The sequence below is a fragment of the Ambystoma mexicanum genome, chromosome 1q (assembly GCF_040938575.1).
Source record: "Ambystoma mexicanum isolate Mex_15411 chromosome 1q, UKY_AmexF1_1, whole genome shotgun sequence".
Lineage (NCBI taxonomy): Eukaryota > Metazoa > Chordata > Amphibia > Caudata > Ambystomatidae > Ambystoma > Ambystoma mexicanum.
Genome location: NC_090922.1, coordinates 925,843,445 through 925,868,897, shown reverse-complemented (window position 1 = coordinate 925,868,897; position 25,453 = coordinate 925,843,445). Strand labels below are relative to the sequence as shown.

General features: G+C 44.6%; 1 protein-coding gene across 1 annotated transcript in view; it reads right to left on the bottom strand.

The window, feature by feature from the left end:
• DPH5 (diphthamide biosynthesis 5) overlaps positions 1-25,453 on the bottom strand; it is an 843,469-nt gene that overhangs the window by 304,616 nt on the left and 513,400 nt on the right. The window contains exon 4 of the mRNA XM_069641565.1: positions 25,256-25,376. Coding sequence (XP_069497666.1) covers positions 25,256-25,376 — 121 coding nt within the window. The remainder of the gene's footprint in view (positions 1-25,255; positions 25,377-25,453) is intronic.

Genomic DNA, 25,453 nt, shown 5'->3' with positions numbered 1-25,453 from the left:
TGTAGGTGCAAGCACCGGGACATTTAAAAGGATTACACCTGGAGAATGGAGAGAGAGAGTCGAGAGTCATGACTCCTGACTCAGGAAGCCTGGAGGAAGCAGGCGGTCATTTAGAAGGACGTGAATCAGGCAGACAGCATTCGTAGAAGTCCTGCTGGGAGAGAAGCCCTATGTAAGCATTGTGAATGAGAGAAGAGGAGAAGCCCATTCGAAGCCACTGGAACTGTAAAGCAGGAGAAACGCCAGCCGCCCACGATGACCAGACAGAGGAAGCAGCAAAGACAGAGAGGAGCTCTGGAGCAGCCGAACAAAGCCGGTGAGCCCAGAACAGGGAGTCGGACAACAGGCGCCGTGCTCGGAGCATTGCATATGAAAGCAATGCACTAAGCAAGTGGAAGCAAGTCTGCAGCAGCGATTTGAGACGCTGGGGCGAAGGTGCAGAACTGATGAATGTGAGAATGGGTCAGGCACCCAATATCTGGGGAAAAGAGAAACCAATTGGAAGAGTGAAGTCATGAGAAAAGGGGTTACGAACCTGGAATCCACACCCAAATGTGAAAGAGTTGTATTAGATGAGAAAACCATGGCAGGAGAGTATATAAGGCAAAGTCAAGTGTAGAAAAATAATCCTAAGGAAGACCCATGCCTTTAGAACTTTGAAGTATATTGAATGAAAAAGAATCCTGGCTGAAGAGTATACCAGGTGTTCTGCAAGTCTTGGACCTGCACCCAAGTCATAACACTATGATTAGGGAATTACGAGGAAGACACATGCCCTTGCAATTCTGAGCTGTTGTGAAATGTTTGTGTTGTGGAAAGAAACCTGAGGAAGGGAGTCATCCCCTGGAGCTGGGAACATTATCCATTTAGAACCTTTTTCTTTGAACTTGAACCTTTGTGCACTTTCAAGGCCAGAGACAATACCATTAGCACCTTATAGATACTTTTAGAGTGTGAGGGAGAGGATAGGATTTTGGACAAGGATAGTTTGCTTTTGGACATCTTGACGCACGATAGACCCTTAAGTTTTGGTTGCGGTAGCGACACACCTACTAGAATAGGGATAGTGAGGCATTTTCCAACCCTTTTATTAATTTAATAAATGTTTGTAGCAATCACTAGGAGTCCTCTGTGTCCGCATCTCATTCCTGGTTCCTCACATATGGTGTCCGTTATGGGATTGTGCTCGGGCTCAGTTGACACAAACTGGGGAATCCTCAGATTTGAAAAACTTAGCAACTGAGTCTCTGATCCATCAGTAGCTACAGAACTATCCATGTAGCAGCAGGGGAGAATTGGTGCCACCCGGAGACAGAATATTAATACCCACTGACGTGGTCCTAATTCCACCTCCATGTACTTACATTAGGTAAGCCTCCAAGTCAGGTCAAGCGTGGCAATATGGCCTTGATGTTTTAGCAGGTGTCATAGAACCCCACTATAGAGGTGAAATAGAGATCCTGATTCAGAACAGTGGGGAAGAGGCATATCAAATAAAGGCGGGAGATAAAATAGCGCAGGGAATCCTGGAGAGGGCTTTGTTTCCCAAAACGGAATAAATCAGGAAGGCATATAAAACTGAGAGCGGGGAAAAGGCTTTGGGGAGGCAGATGAAGCGTCCCAAATGAGATCTCAGATTGTGTACCTAAAAGTCACAAGAGGATGGTGCTAAAAATCACCCACCACTTAACAGGTGGTCAATTAGGAACAGCTTGGACACAGGCGCAGGTAGTAAGTCACTTCTATTTGCCTGGAATCTATTCTGATGTGAAAATTGTTGGGATTACTTGTGCCGTGTGTCAAAAGACGAGCTCCCAAATTCCTCCTCCAGCTCCACTACAGCCCTTACCTATCATTGTTGTGCCTTTGTCCCGCATAGGCATGGACATAGTTGGGCCCCTTGAGCCCTCTAAATTGGTGAATTGTAACATACTGGTAATTGTGGATTATGCTACTCCATACCCAGAGGCCTTCCCATTACGCAATAATACATCCCAACACATTTTGATATGGAGACTATCTTTATGAGTTGGTAAATGCAGAGATGAAGGAGATCCAGCATATTCAAACTCTCTGGACCTCTACTACCACTCTGAAATTGGTTGAGGATGACAACAAAATTGGGATATTATGATTCCATGGGCCCTTTTTGCCATCTGAAAAACATCTAAATCCTCAACGGGGTTTGCACCATTTGAGTTACTATGTGGTAGGGAGACACGGAATGTCCTTGAGATGCCAAGGGAGACCTGGGAGGAACGGGACAAGGCACTTTTACCACTCTCACAAATGGCCCAATGATTAAAAGAACATAGCTATGGTGAAAGCGATAGTTCAGGTCCACATGGTTAAAGCCCAAGAAAATCCCAAGAAAATCAAAAGAACTCATGACAACAAGGATTTACTTAGGTCTTTTTCTATTTGACAAAAGGACCTTCTTTTCCTGCCAACATCCAAATGGCACAGGCCCTATGAGGTTATTGAAAAAACAGAGCCATACAACTATCTAGTCTTCCAACCAGATAGGCGAATTAAGACCCATATTTATCATATAAACCTCCTTAAGGAGTGGAGAGAGGATCCTGTAGAACCCACAACAGTGTCACTGACTAGTCTCTTAACAGAGGGGACAGACCCAAATACCTTGATCCCTTCCCACCTACCACAGAATCAGAAACAAGATCTACAAGACTTACTGGAAAAGTTTCCAGATGTCTTCTAAAATCAACAAAGAAGAGTAAAAGAGGTTGTTCATTACATCATGCACCCCCAGTGAAGGTTGTCCATTTAAAACCATATTGGATACCTGAAGCAAGAAAAGGAATAGTCCTAGAGGAAGTGGAGATATTGAGCTCTGACATTATTGAGCCATCCCAGAGTCCTTGGTCCTCTCCGATAGTACTTGTTGCCAAGCCAGATGAATCGCGGAGGTTTCGGTGTTGACTTCAGAAAGGTGAACGCAGTGTCAAGTTGACAGTTACCTTATACAAAGGATAGATGATCTGATTGATTGATTGATTGGGAACCACTGTTTTCCTCTCCATGATTGATCTGACAAAAGGATACTGGCAGGTACCTGTTAATCCGAAGGACAAGGAGAAAACAGCCGTCTCCATCCCCGTTGGACTATCCCAGTTCAAGGTATTACCTTTTAGACTTCACGGGCCCCAGCCACATTTCAAAGGTTAATGGACCAAGTCCTTCGGCCTTACTCCATGTTTTGTGGAGCCTATATTGATGACAATCATCCATAGTAGGACATAGGAAGAACACCTACACCATCTTTATTTAGTCATCAGAGCTTTAAGGAGAGACGGCCTCACTGCAAATCCTCAAAAAATGTCACTTGGCACAGTCAGCAGTCAAGTATCTCTTTTTCTTAGTGGGAAATGGGCTTGTTGAACCCCAAAGTGAAAAGGTAAAAGCTGTTCTGGAAATCCCCGTACCAAAAACCAAGAAAGACCAGCGAGCCTTTCTGGGGTTAGTGGGGTATTATAATAGATGATTCAACCCAAGTTATTCTTCAAACACCTCTTTCCTCATTGATCAGCTTAAAAATACAGAACCCCAAAAGAAAAAATGGGGCCCGGAAGACCAAAACTGTTTTGATAAACTCACATGTTTTATGCAGCGAACCAGTGTTAAAAGTGGCTGATTTTAACAAAGAGTTTATCTTACAAACATATGCTTCCCAAGAGCACGGCATCGAACATCCGATTCTTCATATCAGTCAGAAGTTATATGTATTAACATAATATATCAATTGTGGCACAAGTCACACAATACAGGAAATATCAAGCAAGGGATTTGCGGACCATAACTGTCATAATTTCCCTGTTCATATCTTTTTTTTAATTGATTTAGCTGATTACTCAACTTTTCAATGTATACAAATGATCAATTTACAAATATACAAAATAATTTAAAAAAAATACAGAAATATAAAATCAGTTGGTTAAATTTCATATCATTATAAATCATTACATTATAAATCATTACATATTTCGCAAGGCCACGACTAGATCACATCAGGTAACAAACATGAATTGTACACAATTGTCTATACAGTGCTTGTACCTGATAAAATGTGCTTTGTAATCATCTCATTGGTTCGGTTTCTTAATCAGCCCCTCTAAGTCTAGGGCGTTAAGAAATCTGGTCGTGGCTATGTGGTTGCTCATGTTCCGTGTGGCTAATACGGTTGACCATTTATGTTCCGGGAACACATAAGAAATTTCAGTCATATGTTTGGCAAAATGAGTATCTCTCAGTTGACACAATGCTACACATTCGGTTACAAGATGTTCAAGCGTCTGTTTGACCGATAAGTTAGTACAAAATCTACAATAATTATCCTCTTGGCTAATTTGTTTCCGTTGTGCTAAGATGTCCCGAGTTGGCCATAGATTCAAACGTAAACGTAAGATAATGTTTATACGTGAGGCAAGTCGCACGTGTGTTTATCCAATCCTGCATAAAGATTTTCTTTTTAGCATGATCAGGGTTTTTAATTAAATTATCCACTGTGACTTCTGCTATAGCCATGATTGAGATCACATTCTCGGTCCATTCTTGCACAAATCGATGTGAAGAGCTGAACAGGTAATTTGCTACTGTTGTCAACAAGGTGTTAGTTTTGTTGTAGAATAAGCATTTACGGAACAGTGCACATAATTGCCAATGGTACTTTGCATGCAAAGAGGTGAGACCCAGCTCATATCTTATCCAAGGCCCTGGGGTACATTGAGGAACTACCAAAATTTATCGCCAATATTTGGCTTCTAGTTTTTCAAAAAAGTGGTCTTTAATAGGAACGCTTGTTTCTAACCCATATAGAAGGGTAGGAGTTACTTTCTGGCGCCAGTATTGAATTGCAGATGTAATGAAAAATTTGCCAAATTTGTATAGTATGAACCTGGTTTGAGATATGGCTGGGGTCACCTTATTTGCAACAATTTTCATTTGTGTATTTGCAGTTGGTGTATCATCAAAAGCAAAACCCAGATACGTATAATTTGGTACAATCTCCAAACTGACATTTTTAATTTTCCATGCCATTCTATTACGCATAGAAACTTTAGGAACATATAGAACAATTTGAGATTTGTTCAAGTTTATAATGAGTTCATTGTTATCAAAATATTGAGTAAGGGCTGTAAGGGGTTTTTGAAGCCCACTAGGAGTTTTTGATATAAGGACAAGATCGTCCACATACCAAACAGCTTGTATAGCCACATTGTTCATTTTAGGTGAGTCAGAGTCTACTTCGTTGAAGGTCGCTTTTATATTTTGAATAAAAAAATTAAATAGGGCCGAAGCAAGTATGCAACCTTGTTTCAAGCCTCTCGCAGTTTTGATGGAGGAGGATTGTTATGCTTGAGCTAAAACATGGCGCTGATGCACAGTGCATTCTGGGGGCACTCAGAGCTATAATGGATATTTATTCCATGCCTCAGTAAAAACTGCACTTGCTTTGCTAAAAGACCTGCTTTCAATGTTATCCGTTGCTGAGCCTGGTATGCAGACTTTAGTCAAGGACATTCTGCTGGGAAAGCTGGTTTTGTTATGTCTTGCTATGAGTTATGGAATTGTTTTTCCGTGGTGTTTAGAAGAGGGAAGCTTTGCTCCTTGGGGGTTACTGTCGGTTGATCCGGCCGGCAACCAACGGTCACTCAACAATGCGCAAGTGCTAATCCCAGAAGGTTTGAGAAATTGCCACCCCTTTTGAGGGCATATATTGGGAGGCTCTGGAGAGGTCAAAGGGAAAAAACACAAAGACCTCAGTCGGAGGGGGGACGCCTTGTTCCGACCTTCCTGTGGGCTGTTGTGCTCTCTCTGCCTGGCTGTTACCGGGGTCTTCCAGCTGCTTCTGGCGAGATGAGGGATTCAGTTAGGCCCACGGTGATGTATCTTCTTTTATATTCTCTATCTTCTTTGTGATTTATTTCTGTTTTATCACTTGTTGCTTCTTAGCTATGAATAAATAGCCGTATAAGTGCTCATTATTTCTAACTGCGTATCTGTTTGTGAGTTATTGCTCCGTCTACCTGCGTTCAAAATATTTTCTTTGCTCTGCAAATGTACTGGTGATAAATAATTGTCTGTGCACTCTTGGCGAGCAATACAAGAATAGAAGACCCATGATTGACAGTCTAATCCGTACTGATGTTGTAGAATGTAGAGTGTAGATAATATCAGTTAAGTACGCTGGACATTGAGCTTCCATGAGTTTATTGATTCATTTGACTCTTAAGACAGAGTCAAACGCGGCTTGTAAATCAATGAAAGCAAAATATATGGGTGTTTTGCTATAATGGGCTTGTTTTTTTATGCCATTTATTGTGATGAGATGTATTGCCGTCCCCATTCCTGCAACGAAACCTGTTTGATTTGGGTCTCATTGTTGTGGTGTGTCGGTCCAATGATTAAAGTCTCTCGGCACTAGGCGAGTGAACATTTTTCCCGGAGTATCGAGGAGCGCTATCGGGCGATAGTTAGATGGCGCCCCACAATCTCCTTTTGTAAAAATTGGGTCCATAAGCAATGTACACCAAGATGTTGGAATGATTTGAGTACGTAGTATCTGTTGAAATATGTTGTTAAGTATTATGGCCCATTGCCTGGGATATTCTTTCATCATGTGATTTGTTAAATCATCTAGTCCTACAGCACGAGATGAGGATCTGGTGATTAACTCTTCGATAATGTCTACTGTAAATTCTATGTTCCATGATGATTTAGATTGCATGGTATATTGATATTCATCAAATTTTCCATCTTGATACAAGGTTGTGAAGTGTTCTATCCATTGGGCTAAAGATACACCATTTCTGTAATGGTGTCTGTAATTTGCCTTTTCCTGATGTAATTCGCTGTCATAGGCATGCTTGTGTTTTTTTTTGGTGAAGGTCATGTATATTGTGTATATTCTTAAACAACACCAGCACGCTGAGATAGGATTCATAGGTTGGAAGTGATTCCTGGGCTTGTAAGATCTCAGTCAATGACTAACTTTTCATGAGTCCATTTAAATCTGGTTTTGGCACTATTAATTATTAGATTTGGTGTCATCCACTGTTGATGTTGTAGATGAACGCCCTCTTCCCATGGCCAAGTTATAAGCAACATGTTATGATCGCTTACTGATTGTTTCAAGATCTCGAATCTGGAAGCTCTCATGAATAGTTCTTCGGACAGAAAGATATAATCAATGGTACTTATAAAAGTACCTTGTTGCCAAGTTGATTTTGATGGTATATCTCCTGGCAAAGAGCCACTCGCCATTTTTAGGTTCCAGTCTTTCATGAAATTTTGCCCTCTTCGGATTTCTTCGATGTTGCTCACTGTGTTTAAAGCCATGTTGTTTAAGTTAAAATCTCCCGCAATTATGGTTGCCATGATTTTAGGTGTTTTGGCTATCATCTCTAACAGACTAATTTAGATCTGTCTAGAAGATATCAGAAATTGCTGGCGGATTTCTCTAAAGATTAAGGCTATATCTGTGTTGCATTTAGAGATTTATACCAGCTGCATAAAATTGTTCAAAGATGCCCATTCATATAGAGTAGTGCCGTTACTACGTTTAACAGCAACTAGTAAACCTGCCATCGGCCGGCCCTTTGCTGATTGGATTGCTGGTATAAAAGCTAATGACTAGTCATTCCATATCAACGCGGTTGTCATCCAAGTTTCCTGGAGGGCCACAATTTCAAAATTATTTAGACCATTATATTGATCCGTTTGTAAATGGTTATGCCCTCTCGAGTTCCAAGAAGCGAGGGAAACATTACATTTTGTTGCGACCGGTAATGGTTATGCTTTTGGGGGTATTTTGCAGAAGGCATATTGGCACTCCGGTTGGGCTTGTTTGATTAGTTGAGATTGGTTTCTTGTTGACATTTGAACGTTAGTTTCATTAGTGATTCTTTCTGTGCCTTGGGATAGTAAAAAGCCCATTTCAAAAAGCACAATTTTTGCTCTCCATAAAATATTCAATACTAAACCAGATTTAATCCACAATCACACAATTGAGAGGTTGCTGTCACAAAGAAATTCAACTTGGTCGATGTCTGCCGAAGAGATGTCTTCCAGCTCATGTAGTTCGTTAAAGATATTTAGAATACTAGATCTGCACAGGTCATATTTTTCATATGGAGCATTCCGACATTTGAATATGAGATTGTGGTATTTCAGGAAATTATTTTTTTTGATTTCCTTCTTTGGTTGTTTTCCATTGTTGTCTTCAGTGGTCTGCTCTGGTCTGTTATGTATTCCTGATTTCCAATTCTGTGCTTTGTGATGTTTAAACACTGGATAGATAGATGAATAGTTATTTTGAGTTCCCGGCAGACCAAACGTGACTCCTGATGTGCAAACAGTTTTTTGAGCTTGTGAAGGAGCTTCTACAGCAGGCATCTTCATAGGGACGACTGATTTACAATTATTTAGCCACTGCAATAAATACTCGTCCACTGCAGATTTAATTTGATCAGCACGTTCTTTGGTGTTATGTTGTTCTAAAGTATCTTTTGAAAGTGGTATTAGCAAGTCAGGTATATGATGACTTGCGGTTTAATTATGACCCAACAAATTCGTTTGTGCGTTAGTTTGTTCTTTAGCCGATTTCTCTGCCATTGCCACTAATGCATTCAACGGTGAGTGAGCAGGCGGGGTTTGCGTTGTTAAAGATGGTTGATCATCCTCATTCATTTCCTTATGCTCGGATGTGCTTATCGCATGGACCAAAGTTGCAACTGTCGGAAGGCGAGTTCTTATCAGGACAGTTTGTGTTGGAATTAGTGGATGAGGGATTGTTGTTGATGCGGCTTGTGTTAAATCTACAGTTGGAAACTGTGGTTTCGTCTTTGCCGACTTTTTTGGCTTGCTGTTGTTTTGATATGGTTTTGAAACTAGAAGTTTATGATGTGCGATCGCTTGCCGAAGACATCATAAGGCTCCACAGCTGCGGTTTGATGGGAGTTGGTTAATGGCTGATCAACACTAACCCAAGATGAATTTGGATCATCGGTAACCACCCCTCCGCATTCAACACGACGTCTTATTTGTGGAAACACTGGTACTGCAGTTATAACTTCGCCTGCATTGCGAAATTGAGCATGCTGGTATTCATTAATCGCCATTTTTACTGGGAATTGCTTCCACATTGCGCATATTCGACACATGAGAGTGTGATTTCATCCAGGTAACTATTTTCTCAATCTGAATGGATTGGTGTTGTAATTTAAGTTCGAGTGAGTCAAACATCCTATGAAGGCTTTTAATTGTTGAGTTCACCGCTGTTAAGGTGATCTGTAGTAGGACATTGTTCGTTGTTATAGCAGGTTGTTCTACGGTTGCAAGACGCCATCGTGGAGTTGGTTAAATAAATGATGCAGCAAGTGATATGCTGGAGTCCATTGAACAGGGAGCCCGATAGTCTGGGGAGATTGCAATTGAAGACGAATGTATGTTTGTAATGCTTGCGTGTATCGAAATATTTTAGAAAACTTCATCATTTTCTGAACTTCAACATGTGCTAATTGCGCTTTTTGTTATTGTGTATTACAGGGTGATTTCACCATTTGTAGGAGAGTAGTGTCAGAAATAATTTGTTTTACACCTTGTTCGTGACTCTTCTCTATTTCGTCCTTTCCAACGGTTTCCACCTGCTGAGAATTACTCATCACTGGATTTTCATCAACTTTTGGTAGCGCGCTAAAGACGCGGATGTCAAGACGCGGATGTCTTGGTTAAGATGTTCGCGTTCTAGATGCAGGTGTAAGTGTAATGGATTTACGGGTTGCCGCACGCTTTGTTTTTGCTGCAGATTTCACTGGTTTTGACGTGGGAGTCAAGGGGAATTCAGGTAAGTCAGGCATGTCAGATTTGGGGGTGTAGGAGTGCATAAAGAATTAACAGACCTTGATTCTACGCACTCTGACCTAGCAGTTCAAAATTGAATTGTATATATTCTGTAGATATAATGTATTACCTTAACTTAACTTGGTTGAGCAGTATGATTATTTCATTGTCTCATGATGCTAGACAATCATCAGGAACAAATAGAGCAAAGAAAGGAGGCCAAAAAGCGCTAGACCGCAGCACCGCAGCTCCACGGCTAAGCGGTACTTGAGGGTACCTGCTGCGGTGTGCGCGGCCTCTCTACTTTATAAATGCCTTCTAGGGGGTGAGCCACAGAGCCTACACAAAACAAAGAAAATGCAATTAAATACAATTCCAAGTGGTATAATAGTCCTTATATCACCTAGCAGTATTCACCTGCTGGAAGTTGAAGTCCACAGCGTGTAATTGAACGAAGTATAAGTCCAGGAAAGCGTTGATAGCGAGAAGATAATCCTCTTGTTTCCAGTAAACACAGAGAGTGAGCGGCCAAGCGGTACTTGAGGGTACTTGCTGCGGTCCACGCGCGCGGTGCGCACAACCTCTCTACTTTATACACGCCTTCTAGGGGGTGTGTCACAGAGCCTGCTGGAAGTTGAAGTCCACAGCGTGTTATTTAACGAAGTACAAGTCCAGGAAAGCGTTGATAGCGAGAAGATAATCCTCTTGTTTCCTTGTATTTTTCAAATAAAAGGTGCACGTTTTCATGTGCCATTATAGCAGGTATGTCACGGGTATCATCAAAGTTATTTAATGGTCAATGAATATACATATTTTTTACCAAAATGATAGGATTGGGTTTTAATAAGGAAAACAAATGTTTTTTTGTGTATCCATTTTTTTGAGCAAAGATGATGATTCAGGGAGGTGGTTCACACCTACATTGAAACAAGTTGTCATGAAATCTGGTGTTGGATAAAAAAAATAGCTCATCACTGCTATTGGTTGAGCTCTTGCTATTCCGGCAAGATAGATCATGATGTTAAGAGATTGTCATACATCTGCATTCAGTGGGTATTGGCATGAAGGGTCAGTTTCGATTTTCAGCAGGGCTGACGCAGCACTTCGCCCCACTGAAGTCGATCATGTGTGGCCCATTCATGTTTTTATGACTGCAGAATCCGGCAGATCATTGAAAGGAGTCCATGCTGCTCACCCAAATTTGCGCTGCATGATGAATGCAGCCTATGCGGATGGGATTCCAGCCTTTGTGATGTTTCCACCAGCACAACAACAAAGGAGTAATTGCTGGCCAGTGCTCGGAGCTGGCAGCTACGGATGCTAACAACCTGAAAATAGTAAAGGCCTGTGGAAAAACGCACATCTGAAAAACCAACGCACAATCAGCATATGGGTTACCTTAAGTTGCACCAAAATATTGATGGGACGTTAAGTAACCTTTCTTTCAAAATGGAGAAAAGACTCCCAACACGCTTAACTTGACAACTGTACAATGGCACTGAAGCAGGTTTCTACTTTGCCCATCACAAAAGTCCATTGTGTCGGACGGGTTTTGGTGGTTATTATCTTAATATGTACTTTGCATTTCAACATTTGTGTACGATTTTAGATTTATTACATTCCCTCCTTTGAAGCGCCACAGCCACTTTCGTGGCATTGAGAAATGCAAGTGACAACGAACACATAGCCCAAAGCAAAATGGAGGAGGCACCCCCGATAACCAGGGCAGTGTCCTCCTTCTGGCCTCCCCCTCCTGGGAAGAAGGGGAGGCGCCGGCCTCAGCGCGGCAAAAGGGAAGGAAAGCCCGCGAAGAAAGAAAGTGCGGCAAAAGCAAGGAAAAGCCCGCGAAGGGCTGACAAAAGAAAGGGGAGGGGCTTCCCCTTTATAACGAGCGGGGGTCCGTCGAAAGACAGCATCCAGCCGCTGCCGTAGGACACCCGCCCGCTTCCCAGAGAAGAAGGTTTTCGTTTTCGAGGAGGACTTTGTTTCGTTTTCCTGCTCGTTCATGTGCTGCGGAAAGTTCGGGTGCTCCTGAGTAGGTCCCTGTATTGGGAAGGAAAAGGCATGTTCCAGTGGAGGAGGTGTTCCGGCGGAGGCGAGGTGCCAGCTCGCGGCGCTCTCGCAAAAGGCGGTCGGCCACTGGAGTTGGGGTCTTTTTTGTGCGGTGTGAAGTTATGGGTAAGTGGATAGCGGGCAGTCGCGAGGTTGTTGCAGTGCCGATTACAGGGGCAGACCGAGTATGCAGGTTCAGAGCGCGGATTAATTTTTCTTTATGATTGCCGTGTGGGCAGGTGAAGGATAGTGAGGCCGGCAGCAAGCTCAGGGTCGCAGCACCGCTGGCGCTCGTGTTCGATGCAAGGACCCGTGGTGTTTGGAGCTGGTGGGCATGGTTTCCAGTGCAGATATGAGCTTTCAGTGAATGCGGCCCCGAGTGTTGTACAAGAAGAAGGCAACTGGAGTTTGGTGTGTTCTCAGCTTGGCTAGGTACGCGATGAAAACAAGGGAATGTTCAATGCTGTTGGGGATGGAATAAGGCCTTTCGAGCAGATACAATTGTTGATAAACGCTGTTACAGGGTAATGCTAAGTTGTTGAAGCGCTGTTGCATATAATTCTAGTTTAAGGAGCGCTTTGACATGTTCTAGAGGTAAGGAAGGTGTAAGTTACCGTGAGCGTTGGGTGTAACATCTGTAGGCGGTGGCACCGCACCATGTTTGCTGGGGGTCATTTAATATAAAGCACGGGTTAAGGTGCTACTTTGCATGCCGAGCATTGCCATTGTAAGGGATCGCACCCCGGTGCGTTGTACAGAGCAGTAGCGCAATGGAAGTGCTGCTGACCACAATGATTGGGGCTATGAGTTCCAGGGAGCTCTATGGCATTGGTTTTCACACCTAGTTTATGCCGATTTGGGTGTGGGTGCAATGATTTAAAAGGGCAAAGAGTGGCGCTACGGCTGCTAGCAGGGGGTTTTGGAGCTATGTTACGAACTCAGCGTTTGTTTTTTCTCTGCAATTGGTTGAGGGGGCAGCAAGTTCCAGGCAGGAGTCCATTGGGGTGCCAAATGCGACGTCAGATTGAGGTACAAAACCTTTTCGTTTCGATGTGGATATGTTCGCATTTTAACGCTGGTGGAACAGCGGAGCCGATAGCACGTTTAAGGGGGCCACGGGGTCGCAGCATGACTCGGCTTTGTATACCCAAGGAGTCAGACTTGCAGGCGCCAGATAATGCCTTTAACGATCCTGTTATTAACACACATCCCTCAAGCCATGTCATTGGAGAGTTGCTAAGGGGGTCGGATCCCTGGAGCTGCTGGGGTGTCGGTGACCGTGGGACTAATACTGGGAACCCTTTGAGCCAAATAATAATTTATTATTAATATAAAGCATAGCAGTGGTGAGTAGCGAGGGCTGTGCACGGTGAACTAACACAGCCAGTCAAGCTCTCAATCCGTCGTACAATAAAATCTGCGGGAAATGTAATAGGCGCTCAAAGAAAGGGTGAGGTAGATAATTGCAGGGACTGGAGAGGGTGCTTTAATGAGGATCAAAGGGGCATCCTAGGGGAGCAGGGCACGGGCTGCCACGAACCCTCGCAGCTCTATGCACGGGGCAAATTAGAAACAATGGGAGGATAGCTCAGCGGCAACGTGAGCGCCTTGGGAGCAAGACGACATGAAGCAACACAGGTTCGATCTCCGGGTCCGCGCGTAGAAACCTCTGGGTGTTTAAGCGCGTTATAAATACGTAACTAATAAGAAGAAAATAAATGAATAAATAAATCTAGTAACAGCGCCTCGATGCCCGCAGACTGTCTGAGCGCGTTAAAAATGCAAATAAATAAATAATGTTTTGGTTTCTGTGGTTGAAACCCTTGTGGGGCACAGTCCACCACCGGCGATAAATATAGAGTGTTGCCTTAGGGAACCAGAGCGGGGGTGGGGCTGCGGTTCGCGGCACCAGCGACGGCTGTTTTATGTTTCGGTGCATACCAAGAGCGAAATCCGGTTCTGCGTTTCCGCGGGTTCACGTCTCATGTGGCGACAGGTCCTGAGTCTCCAGGACTCCTGACAGAATGGTGGCAATTCAATAGATGAGCACAGTTGTGGCAACATTACTCATGGCGATTGGGTGAAACGGGCCACGGGAAATTTTGCAGTGGGCATTCTGGGACGGGTAATAGCGGAGGTGAATAGCGACCAAGGACAGAGGTATGGCTTAGTGCCACATTTGTGTTATGGCAGACGAGACGTTTCTTGTAAGCAGCCACGTTTCCAGGGGACCGCTATGGGTTATGACATGGGCTGGTAAGTATCAGCAATTGATCCTGTGCAGGTCTCGGATCCCCACGTGGCGAGCATGGTTGTTATAGAAGTGACCAGCCCAAACGCCAGCCTCCTCCAAAGCGCTTAGAAGTTGGCCCACAGGACGCAAAGCACTATGTTCATGTTAATGTAAAACATAATTGTACCTCGCACTAGCACCACCAGATTGGTCCCCTGGCACTCCCAAGAATGGCTGTTGCACTTTTGCGGCGGTATTCGAGGACGGCGGAAGGGCTCAGGTGAGCCCCTAGGCTAGGCACCACGGACCAGGTGCAACGGGGAAAGGATTCCCCAACATTACGCGTTTTAGGTACATTCCTCGAGTTGCATGAGGAACGAAGGGGGATTACGGAATGGTTTACATTCCCTCGCGTTGGTGCGCTTTGCTAGGCTTTCTTGGGGACAAGGGTGCGATATTAGTAAGATGGCTCACGCGGGTGCATTGCCCCCCATACATTGATGGTTGCCAGCCGGTCCAGTAACTCCTATTAGAAACTGGGAAAGGAGGGATGTCACTGAAGCAGTGGGTGAAGCAGTTGTATGTGCTGCACGCAAGTTGAACGCACTTCATTTGTCATTGATGGACAAGATAAACTAGGGCCCACTCATACCTGGTGCGAGGGAATGGATAGCCAAATTGCAACTGTGGGGCCAATTTACTTTGGGGCCGCTGCTCCGGCCCCAACACTGGCCGTTTTTTGGGAAGGGAAAACGCGAGGGGAGTCATGGCCAAAGTGATATCTGTCCTCATGCAGGTCAGGAGAGGAGGGGCCATGCCCTTGAAATACACGACTATCTGCAGCTGGTTTACAGGTGGCTGAGCACGAGGGGCCCTCCAAATTAATACCATGTTAACTAGGTTAGGCTACTGAGGGGCCATGTGTACAATGCTGTTACGGTACCCAGCGGAGGGCGGCATGCCCCCCCCCACTCACCCCTGTTATGGGGTAGTTTTTATGTGCCTATTCAGCGGTTGCAATTCAAAGATTGGGAGTTCCAGGGGGGCAAGAATATGACTGGGGGAATGCATTTTGTGTTGGGGTCCCACAGCTGGCTAATGCCTGGTGGGGGGATTATTGGGAACCATCAGCACTTAAGGGGGCATTTTCACAGAATAATTCTGTTGATTAAGAAGGCCATGATGATCTGGGACCTCATGTCTCCTAGTACACGGTTGTCCTTGAACCCATGTACTGGGTAGTTGGAGGCCGGATGAAATAACCACTCCAGAAGGTACAGGGAAGCGGAAAGGAGAGACATGGGTGCCATTGCCGGGACAGAGTGGAGCAGGGAGGTAAAATGTGCATTTCTTTTACCGGTTATTTACAAAGCAGCATGGCATGGCAAACTAATCAGAGAATGCCCACTAATCCGTAGATGGCAAGCCTTTAAATCTAATGTTTTGGTTGTGGCTTTTAAGGATCAATCATTTGATTAAGTTACTTCTTCCCCATCATTCCATTAGGCTTTGAAAAGGGAGCAGTGTGGAATGACCACCCATATAATTGCATGACCCGCCCAGAATTCTCAGGGGATAGCCCAGGGGCAACACGCTCGCCTTGAAAGCAAGACGACGCGGAGCAACACAGGTTCGATCCCCGGGTTCGCATTTAGAAGCCTCTGGGATTAAGCATGTTACAAATAAGCAATCACCAGTTCTGAAAATGGGAAAAGAGGATCAGGGTCAAGTGATGGGCTTCTAAAAAGTATACAAAAAAAACAGCTAAAATAAATGTTTTGCAGTAACCACAGGGGTATAATGGGGTCTCATCCACAGTCACACAATGGCGCACAAACCTGTGCGAGAGGCCATGGAAAAGAATGGAAGGCGGATGAGGCCAGGGGGAACAGTCAGTTACCAGAGCGGGCATATCATCTGCTGGGTTTGGTCAAGCACTCGCCGGTCCCCTACCGCGGTGGGTTTAGTACAAAAAGAGGGCGAAAGCTAGAAGGATAGAATGGAAGGGCTACTAGCTTGAAGAGGGCCGAGGCTTTGTGAACGGAGTGCTGCACAGAGGGCATTGGGTTTCATTTATGGACGGGCTTCATGGTTGTGCACATGAATACTGTCCGAATGGCTATTGGGAGGTAGAGATAGTCACAGTGGGAGAGGCACCCGGCTTGGGTTAACTGAGGCTGGGCACAGGGCCAACATTAGGCTTAGGAGCAGCTTGCCAGAGGTCAGAGATGCAATAGGGCAACTGGTCAGTACCCTCAGTCAATGTTATGGGACATATGCGGTAGAGGGTTAAGGTATGGAGAGGGTTCCTTTTATAATATGGAGCAGGTTGCCGGCTACTAAGGGAGCAATTCCATTGTGTTATTTATGTCTGCCCTCAGCAACTAGTAGAAGCACAAAGAAGAGTGGAGCAGCGCCCAATCAAGTTTGGTTTCACCCCCAGTAAGTGGCAAAGCGAACAACTCATTAGTGAAATTGTGCAGTCATCTGTTCCAAAATTTTAAATACTTTTTCTCACTCCCGAATTAATACAGGGTCAGGAACGGGTAACTCTGCTTTTCGGCTTACAAGAATTGGGTTTTGTCTGCCTGATTTCTGGCCTTCTCGAAGTAGGTGGGCTTATAGTCTTTGATAGTTCCGGCAGGCCAGCGCTGGTGCCGGTTTGCAATCCTTATTGCGGTATGCCATTCACCATCTATTTTCCATGAACATTCCTTAATTAAAGCCGAATTGGGTCTAAGAGTGGGTGACGTGCACAGTTATAAGGTCAGGTGCACAAAGCAGAAACCAGACTCATTGGTCATTTACCGGGGGGTAAAGACGTGACAAGTTTACGGAGAGGGACCCTGATGCGGGAAATGGTGTTTTCAGTACAGGAGCTGGCGGGGCAATTGGGGGAGCCTGAGATAACTTGGTCTGAGATTATACCAAGGGTGGAATGGAGAGGTGACGATAGGCACACAGCAGAGGAGAAGTCCGGGCGCAAGCTCAATTGCGATATAGCCAAATTCTGCAGGGGTAGAGGCCTTGGCCTGGTCAGCTTGAAAGCTCCTGAATATTGCCTTAATGGAGGGATGGACCTGTCGGCATTAGGCATGAAGTTGTCTTTATGGAATATCGGCATAAGGAGCTAGGAAATGTAAGGAGAGGAGCAAGGAGGGAGCCACAGTGGGCGGTAATCCACTCGTAGCGTGGTGGTGTTTGGAAGAACAAACACATGAGACAAACTCCGGATGAGCCAGGAGAAAGCAGGAAGGATCTTCGCTCTTCTCAGACCCAGCACCCCTTGGGAGCCTAAGCGGCAGGGGTGTCTGGGAGCAACAACTAAGGCTCAGCTTCCCCCAAGGAAACGGCACTCTCCCTGCCCAGGAGCGCCTGCAGGGGCAGGAGGGGCTCGGATGCAAGGTTGGGAGAGTTGGGCCTATTCTGGACTTTTGGGGAAAGGAAGGGGGAAGCAGGTTCTTTTGGACACAGAGCAGTCGCCGCATCTTATGAGTAATTGTCCACAAATGTGTGCAGTTTACTTGTGTTGTTGTGGAATAAATGTTCAGTCTTTTTATGCCAAAAAACAAACAGGACTCATTCTACATTTCTCTGGGGGGAAAAGGGAATGAGCTATGTATATGTGTTGAATACAAATGGACAGATGCCGGGGTTATGAACTATCCACATCGATTGGTGTCCACGCATTCCAATCGGACATCTTGGTCTGGCACAATTCCTACGCTGTCTACAAGAAGAAACCATACAGCAGCTTAAGCAAATAACAGACCATCTAACATTCACGCTACTGAGGGCTAGATTTTCATGAGCTGGTTTCATTGGATTTCATACCTGCAGTTTTTAATGATGCCATCAAAATGTAACTAACAATGCACTGCCGTTTTAATGCACATCGTCCGTTTAATATCTCAGTGTTTGTATGCCGTTTAATATCTCAGTGTTTTATGTCGCTCTGCAAAATGTTGATGGTTGCCACATATAAAACTATGCTGCAAGCTTCAGAGGTGAGAGCTAAACCAGGTGAGATATTCTTAGAGGTTACTAAATTAAAGTCTCTGTGCATTGATGTGCTAATGTGTTCACTGTATTTGACTTTTAACTTGGTTACTTTTGTCACAACATTCTCACTGACATCAGCTTGTGGAATGCGGAGTCTCAGAAACTGGGGAGTCCACATTCCACTTAAGTCAGTTGAGAAGTAGTTCCCCTGGTGGGTGTCGTCTCTAGCATTAACTCAATTAAGAGTTGTATTTCACTTTATACTGCATGGACCCGTTATTGGTCTATCATAACAATTTGGCGACAAGAATTTTGCTGCTTCCGCGGCTGAGTGACTACCCCCGGCAATGCAGCGCTGCTGTGAGTTGTCGAGGTAGCAGCTACAGGAAGGAGGCCGCTGCGTGGAATCGTTTGATAGCTCCTGTGTGCGCTGACAATCACGGCGGGAACCGGGAGAGCTAAGAGTCGGCCAGGAGCTGAAAGCCGGCTGTCCACAGGATGACTTCAGCTCCTGAGGGCTAAGTCTTTTGGTGTCTGTGTGGAGAGCTACACTACGGTACCACGATGAGGGAGAAACAGCCGGAGCAAGGGCACAGTCGGTGCCGACACATATATGTATTAAGAAAAGAAAATAGAGGAAGGAAGGCGGCGCAGAAAAGGGGAAACAACGCAACATTTGAAAGAGCAAATACGCGTGAGGTTACCATGGTGATGGCCGTCCAACCCAAGGGTCTCAGCGTTACCCACCTGATGGATGCCTTTGTATGGTCACTTAGCAACTGAGGACGCGCGTGGGTGAGCGCTAGAAAAGGCAACCTTAAAGCGTGCCTGTGCGTGCGGCCATCTTGTGGAACAGTTGCCTTAGACAAAGTGCAGAGGTTTAACAGAACTTTGGAAAAGGAATGTGTTTTGGACCGCAGATGTAAGTGCCGCAATTGTGGAGGTATCAGTAGTGGATCGCTGATATCAGCGGTGAATGCAGATGTCAGCGGTGAGAGCATCTTAGATGTTTGTGGAAGACTGATGCTAATTTTGGCAAGCGAATTGAGGTAACGCCAGTACTGCATGTAACAGATTTTAAGGGATGGGCCCAGAGACATTATAGAAGACCACAACAGACACTGTAAAGCGCCAGTAATGCATGCAATGAATTTTATGGAATTGGCCAAGAAACGGTGCATTAGTTCACAAGAGGGACTATAGTGGTTTACAGTTGTGTGTTCTATCTGTGAGGCATCAACCGGTACCTACAGTGACAGCTTCTGAGAGAAGGTGCACAAGCGTGGCACTACACGGGTAGGACAGTGGTCTGCAAGAGTAAGAGGGACAACATCAAACGATCCAGATGGCGAAAGTACCAGCCCCAGTGTTCTTTATGTCTACTCCAGATGAACCCAGTGTAAGGTGGTCTGACGGGAGGGAGGGCTTCACGAAGTATGCTCTGGCCATGTTTGGAGCGAATTACTCAAATGAAAGGAAAGAGGCTCTTTTATGTCATTGTTTGGGTCCTGCAGGGCAGGATGTATTGAAAAAACTACCTGAACAGGTTGGTCTTGAGGGAGCCGGTGGCTTACGAGATAACTTTGGCCAAGCTTGACAAACATTTTGAAGTAGTAGAGAACATTATCCTAGAGAGGTACACGTTCGCCACAAGGGAGCAAAAGAATGGCGAGAGTATCGAGGATTTTATAACAGCGCTGAGGGGATTGGCAGTCAAATGTCAATTTACCCATTGTCAAAAGGAGCATTTGAGAGACTAGCTCATGATAAAATGCAACAATGACAAGGTCAGGCAAGAGATGTGGAGGGAACGCAATCCCACGTTGGCCAAAGCTATATGCTAAGAATGTTGAGCATACAGAGAAGTGCATTAAGGCCCTCCAACTTGATAAGAGTGGGGATAGTGATAATAACAAAGTAAGCATGGAGGAGGGTGTTGTACACAAAGTATCAAAGTCAATGCAAAGACAGTCCACAAGTGGGTTTGTGAGAAGAAATGAGAAATTTGACAAGAGCGCAAGGGAAACCCCCAGTGAAGTCAATCCTGGTTTCAACAGGAATGTGGGCGACAATGGGGTCCATCGAAAGACTTCAAATGTGTGACTGGAAAAAGATGTTTCAGGTGTGGATGCGGATCACACTTGGCATATGACAAAGAATGCATAGCAATCCACATTGTGTGTCGTGAATGTGGCAGGAAGGGGCATGTCACCCGTTGTTGCAGAAATTTTGATTTTAGAGGTCACGACCAAGAAATTAGCTTTGGTAATGGGGAAGAAGATTACATGAATTCTGGCAGAGAAATTGTGAACTCAGTACATGCAGTATCTGGGAAAGTGAAGAAATCTAAACCGTATGCAGTGATATCAATTCAAGGGGTTCCGGTGTCCATGTAAATTGACAGTGGGGCAGCTTACACTTTTATTAGTGTGGAGGTTTGGAAGGACAAGTTTAAATGTTGCACACTGTGGGAAGCGGGCATCAGAGCAAATGTTTATGGTTATGTGCCAATAGAGATTTTAGGAAGTTTTGAAGAGGAACTTCAATTCAAAGGGAGGAAAGCTTAGACAGACATTTATGTTACGAACAAAGGGGGTGAGCTTCTGTCTTGGAGTGACCATGCAGAATTGAAGATCAGGTTGGATGCTAGCCACCCTGAACAAGTTCTAGCAATGGAACGAGTTGAAATTAAAGAGAGCTGTGTGAAAGTTGAAGGAGATACACAACGACTGTTCACCAACAAGCTTGGATGTTTGAAGGGTTTTGTGCATAAGATTCGTCTGAAGAAAGGTGCAGTTCCCAAAGTAGCGAAATTACACACCGTGCCGTTGGCATTGCATAAAGAAGTTGAGGTGGAATTAACGAGGATGGAGAACAAAGGAATCATAGAAAAGGTGCAATCATCTGAATGGATCAGTCCCATTGTTATTGTCAGGAAGTCAAATGGGTCGATCAGGTTATGCATTGACTTGAGACACTTGAATAGCATGGTAATCCCTGACAGAGTCCCATTGCCATGAACTGATCATTTGTTGGTAGAGGTAGCAGGAGCTAAAGTGCTTTCCATATTGGATCTCAAGTCTGCTTATCACCAGATAGATTTACATAATGACTCAAGAGATTTAACGGCATTCATAACTCTGATAGGCCTGTTCAGATGTAGAAGGATGCCGTTTGGATTAGTATCCGTGGCTAGTGTTTTTCAAAGCGTAATGCATAAGTTGCTGAGGAGAGAGAGAGAACAGGAGTTTTATGTTATCAGGATGATGGGCTGATTTGCGGTTGTAATGAGCGTGAACATGATGAGAGATTGAAGAGAGTGTTCGAAATATTAGGGGAGGCTGACTTGACAACTGCTAAAGAAAAATTTACATTTAAGACAGACAAGGTAGTATACTTGGGCCATGAAATTTCTAGTGAAGGTGTGAAGCTGAAAGAGGATGCAGTTGAGGCTATAAAGCGAATGAAGTCACCCAAATGTAAGAGTGATGTGCTATCATTTATAGGGCTGGTTGAGTTCTATGGAAAATTCATCAGAGGTTTGCCAGACATGGTACGGAGCTGCACACTGTAACGTTTGCTTCGAGAACTCTTAAAGAAGTTGAACATAGGTATTCTGTCGTTGAGAAGGAAGCATTAGCGTGCGTCTGGGGTGTGGAGAAGTTTAAAAGATATTTATGGGGATGAGAGTTTACCATTTGTACTGATCGTATATTTTCCAAAGGTGGCCTGGAAGATGTGTCCAGGCGCATCATGAAGTTGGTGAGCAGTTTACAAGGGTTACAGTTTGTTATGGTGCATGTACAAGGCAAGAGCAATGTTGTTGCAGATGCATTGTCGAGGTCTGTGGTGCAAGCTGTAGAGAGTGGGGAAGGTACAGTACATGAGGAGGAAGATTCAGGAGAGATTTTATAAGTGCACAGTAGCTTGAAGATATCGGAGTGGGACCTAGCTTGTGTGGAGGACACTTTATATCAGGATGTGGTTGTGTTTATAACTGGTAATGTCATCACAGGAAAAGAGGGGACATTGGAAGGTTATGATAAGGTAAAGAATGAACTTTCTGTCAGGGGTGATTATTTGTACAGAGGTCACAAGTTAGTTGTTCCAAGGTCGATGAGGAGTGCTGCAGTGGAGTTATCCCATGTTGGCCATTTGGGTTTATTAGGAACCAAAGGGTTGGTCAGGGCCAATTTTTGGTGGCCCAAGTGGACAAAATGTTGAGGAACAAGTGAAGGTGTGTGCAAAGTGTGTTGAAGGTGACAGGGGGCTCAGAGTACATAGGTTCCTATGATTGTGAGGAAGAGTCCCAAGGCGCCATGGGATGAAGTGGCGTTAAATCTTTTAGGCCCTTTTAATATCGGAGGCTCGACAGACTCGTACCTACTAGTTATAATGGATTTATTGTCGAATTGGCCTGAAGTATGTGTTGTTAAGGATATTTCCAATAGTAGCATAATACATTTTTTGGAACAGTTGTTCTGGAGAGAGGGTTTTCCCAGGAAATGTCTTTCCGATAATGGATCGCAATTGGTGTCCAGATAATTTAGAGATTTCTTGAAGAGACATGGGGTTGAACAAGTCACCACGTCGCTATACCATCCTCAAGGTAATGGGTGTGTTGAGCGTTTTAATAGGACCTTAATGGAAGCCATTAGAATTGCGGTTGCCATGGGGGAGGGGGTGACTGGGTACGTACCGTAATGGAGAGGACATTTCAGTACAGGTTGGCTCCCTGTAGTGTCACTGGGGTTTCGCCTTTTGAGTTATTGCGAGGCAGGAAACCAAATTCTCATTTATGTCCAGGGTGGATGGAGAGGTCACGTGGTGTGGATGTGGAGGCGGTGAGAGAGAAGTTGTTAGTTAGTGGCTGTAGGTCTAAGGCACGCTATGATGAGAAGAACTGCTGCAGAGAGTTGGAAGTGAAAACGGGTGAGTGGATCAAGGTGCACTCACCTGAAGTTACGAACTCCATCATCCGGCACCGCATGCATCCTGGAATACCATAACCTGCAAAGAGGAGGAAGAAAGACAGCATTAATAAGCGTTTACCCACGTTTCCTCCCAAACGAAGAAAGCCACACAATTCTTACATAGGTAGTCATCTCCTGGTCAGTATCATTGCTGGAACATCACGGCGCAGGTTAGCAATATAAGAAGCGAAACAGCGCCGCGCATTGAGCATTACTCACCGGACAGCACCGGACAGCATTGCGCACACCGCGCTTTTGCCTACCGGCCCATGCTCATCTTCAAACTGCATGACAACACCAAAATACCTTTCCATACCTAAATGGAAAGAAGCAAGACATTATTATTCGAACTAAGAGGAACATAAGAACTGCATATAAAGACTGTAAAACAGCAAACCTACGGAGTCGCAGCAGGCCTGGATTCCCACAGGGGGCTTGCGCCAGTGAAGTAACTTGGTCGCTGCTCACCCCCACATCTACGCGCCTCTGCGACGAGGAGCAGGACGGAGAATCCACCTTTTACAATATTAAAGGTGAGGAGAAGGCCCAAGGGGGAGGAAGGAGTTGAGGCCAAGGGTGGTGGGAAAACAAAGACAATCTGGTATTGAATCCTGCTCTCCTATATTGCAGAACCATCTTTAACCAGAGGCCTTACCAAGGGACCGGGAGAGGGTTCAAGAGTGCAAATCATCCAACCAGGGCTGGGCGGCGTCCCCGTGGATACCAGATGAGCGTAACAAATGTGGAGTCTCAGTACCTGGGGAGTCCACATTCCACTTAATTCATCTGAGAAGTAGGTGCCCTGGCTGGGGGTCGTCTCCAGCATTAACTCAATAAAGAGTTGTAATTCACTTTATACTGCGTGGACTCGTTATTGGACTATCATAACAGCTATCTCCTTAATTTTAGAATTATAAGCAGAATATCTACAATATAATCACAGGCCAGTCCAGCTGAGGTCACTGTGACATGGCAGTGACCTTACATGGACTGTATTCAGATTACATGCTTGTAAACGTAAATTTATCACGAAGGCCTGAAAGTTGCAGGGCAAGTCTGATTCCGCCTCTTCCAGTATTGTACTCGTATGTGTAAAGCCAGTGCTCGTGAGACTCGGAAGTGCTGAGTTCTCAGGAGACGCTGGGAAGCGAGGAGAGAGAGAGGTAGAAAGCGCAAAAAGGAGTTCAGCGCGGGCACCGAGGAGAGCAGCCAGCTCCCAGCGCTCCTCCACCGGCAGAGAAGAACCTTCATCCTCAGGCAGCCTAAGGCTTGCTCCCAAACCCAAAGACAATAACGACTGAACAGCAGTGACCCAACTGCTGAATGCATATAGTTGCTGTTAAGCAGTTACACAACCCTGAGTTCATCTTTATTATACAACAGCAGGGCTTACAAAATCTACTAGTCCGCTCTCATTGACAAGTACATTTTTTGAAGAGTGAGTACCATTTGCAGGGTACTCCACCTTGCTGGCGAGTACGGGGATGTTTGAAACTTTTTTTGACATTCAATAAAAACAAACTTTGTTTGCGATAAATGGCAAATTGAAAGGTACGCTGTTCATGGCTAGCCTTTGGGTGGCAACATTGCACCGAATATGAAGTGTGGTTTTGGTGAAAATCTACGTTTTATAGAAACCAGAGGTAAATATTTTGTTGCCATGGATTTCTCTTAGGTCGAGTATGTAAATTAAGGAACTCACCCTGCACGTCTAGTGGGTTTTTAAAGAATTTCCCAGGCCTGAACAGTATGTTTCGTACAAACGGTAATTCTTCTGACATTTCCTTGAGGGACTGTACAAAATACAGGTGCTACGCAATAATGGTGCAGAGCAAACAGGAACATTGTTGTGACACTCATGACAAATAGAAGCAACGCACCAGGGAAACTTATTCTGGTGTGCCACTGCTCCCTCCTTTTACAGCCACTTTTTTGAGTGATCCATAATTGACCACACTCGCAAAACTTGTTTGTTTTTAAGTTTTAATAAAAAGGATAAAAGCGCTGGAAACCCATCAATGTTGTTCCCGCACTCACATATCCACATTTATCAACTACTAAAAACTAACACAAACGGAGCATGCATAGAAACATTTGGATAATTAATTGAACGATCAAAGTGAAGAATCCTTACCCAATAAGCACAGTGTGTGCATCCCATTCTGTCGATTCTTCTTAATTTTATCATAAAAACTCTCTGGTCTCCAGGTGTCTGTCCAGAAAACTATGGAAATTGTTTCTCCAAAATTGTACAGCTAAAAGGATGAAAACATATTAGTGAGAGGGAGCCCAGCCAGTAATAAAAGATCCCACATAGACAGGAGAACAAACT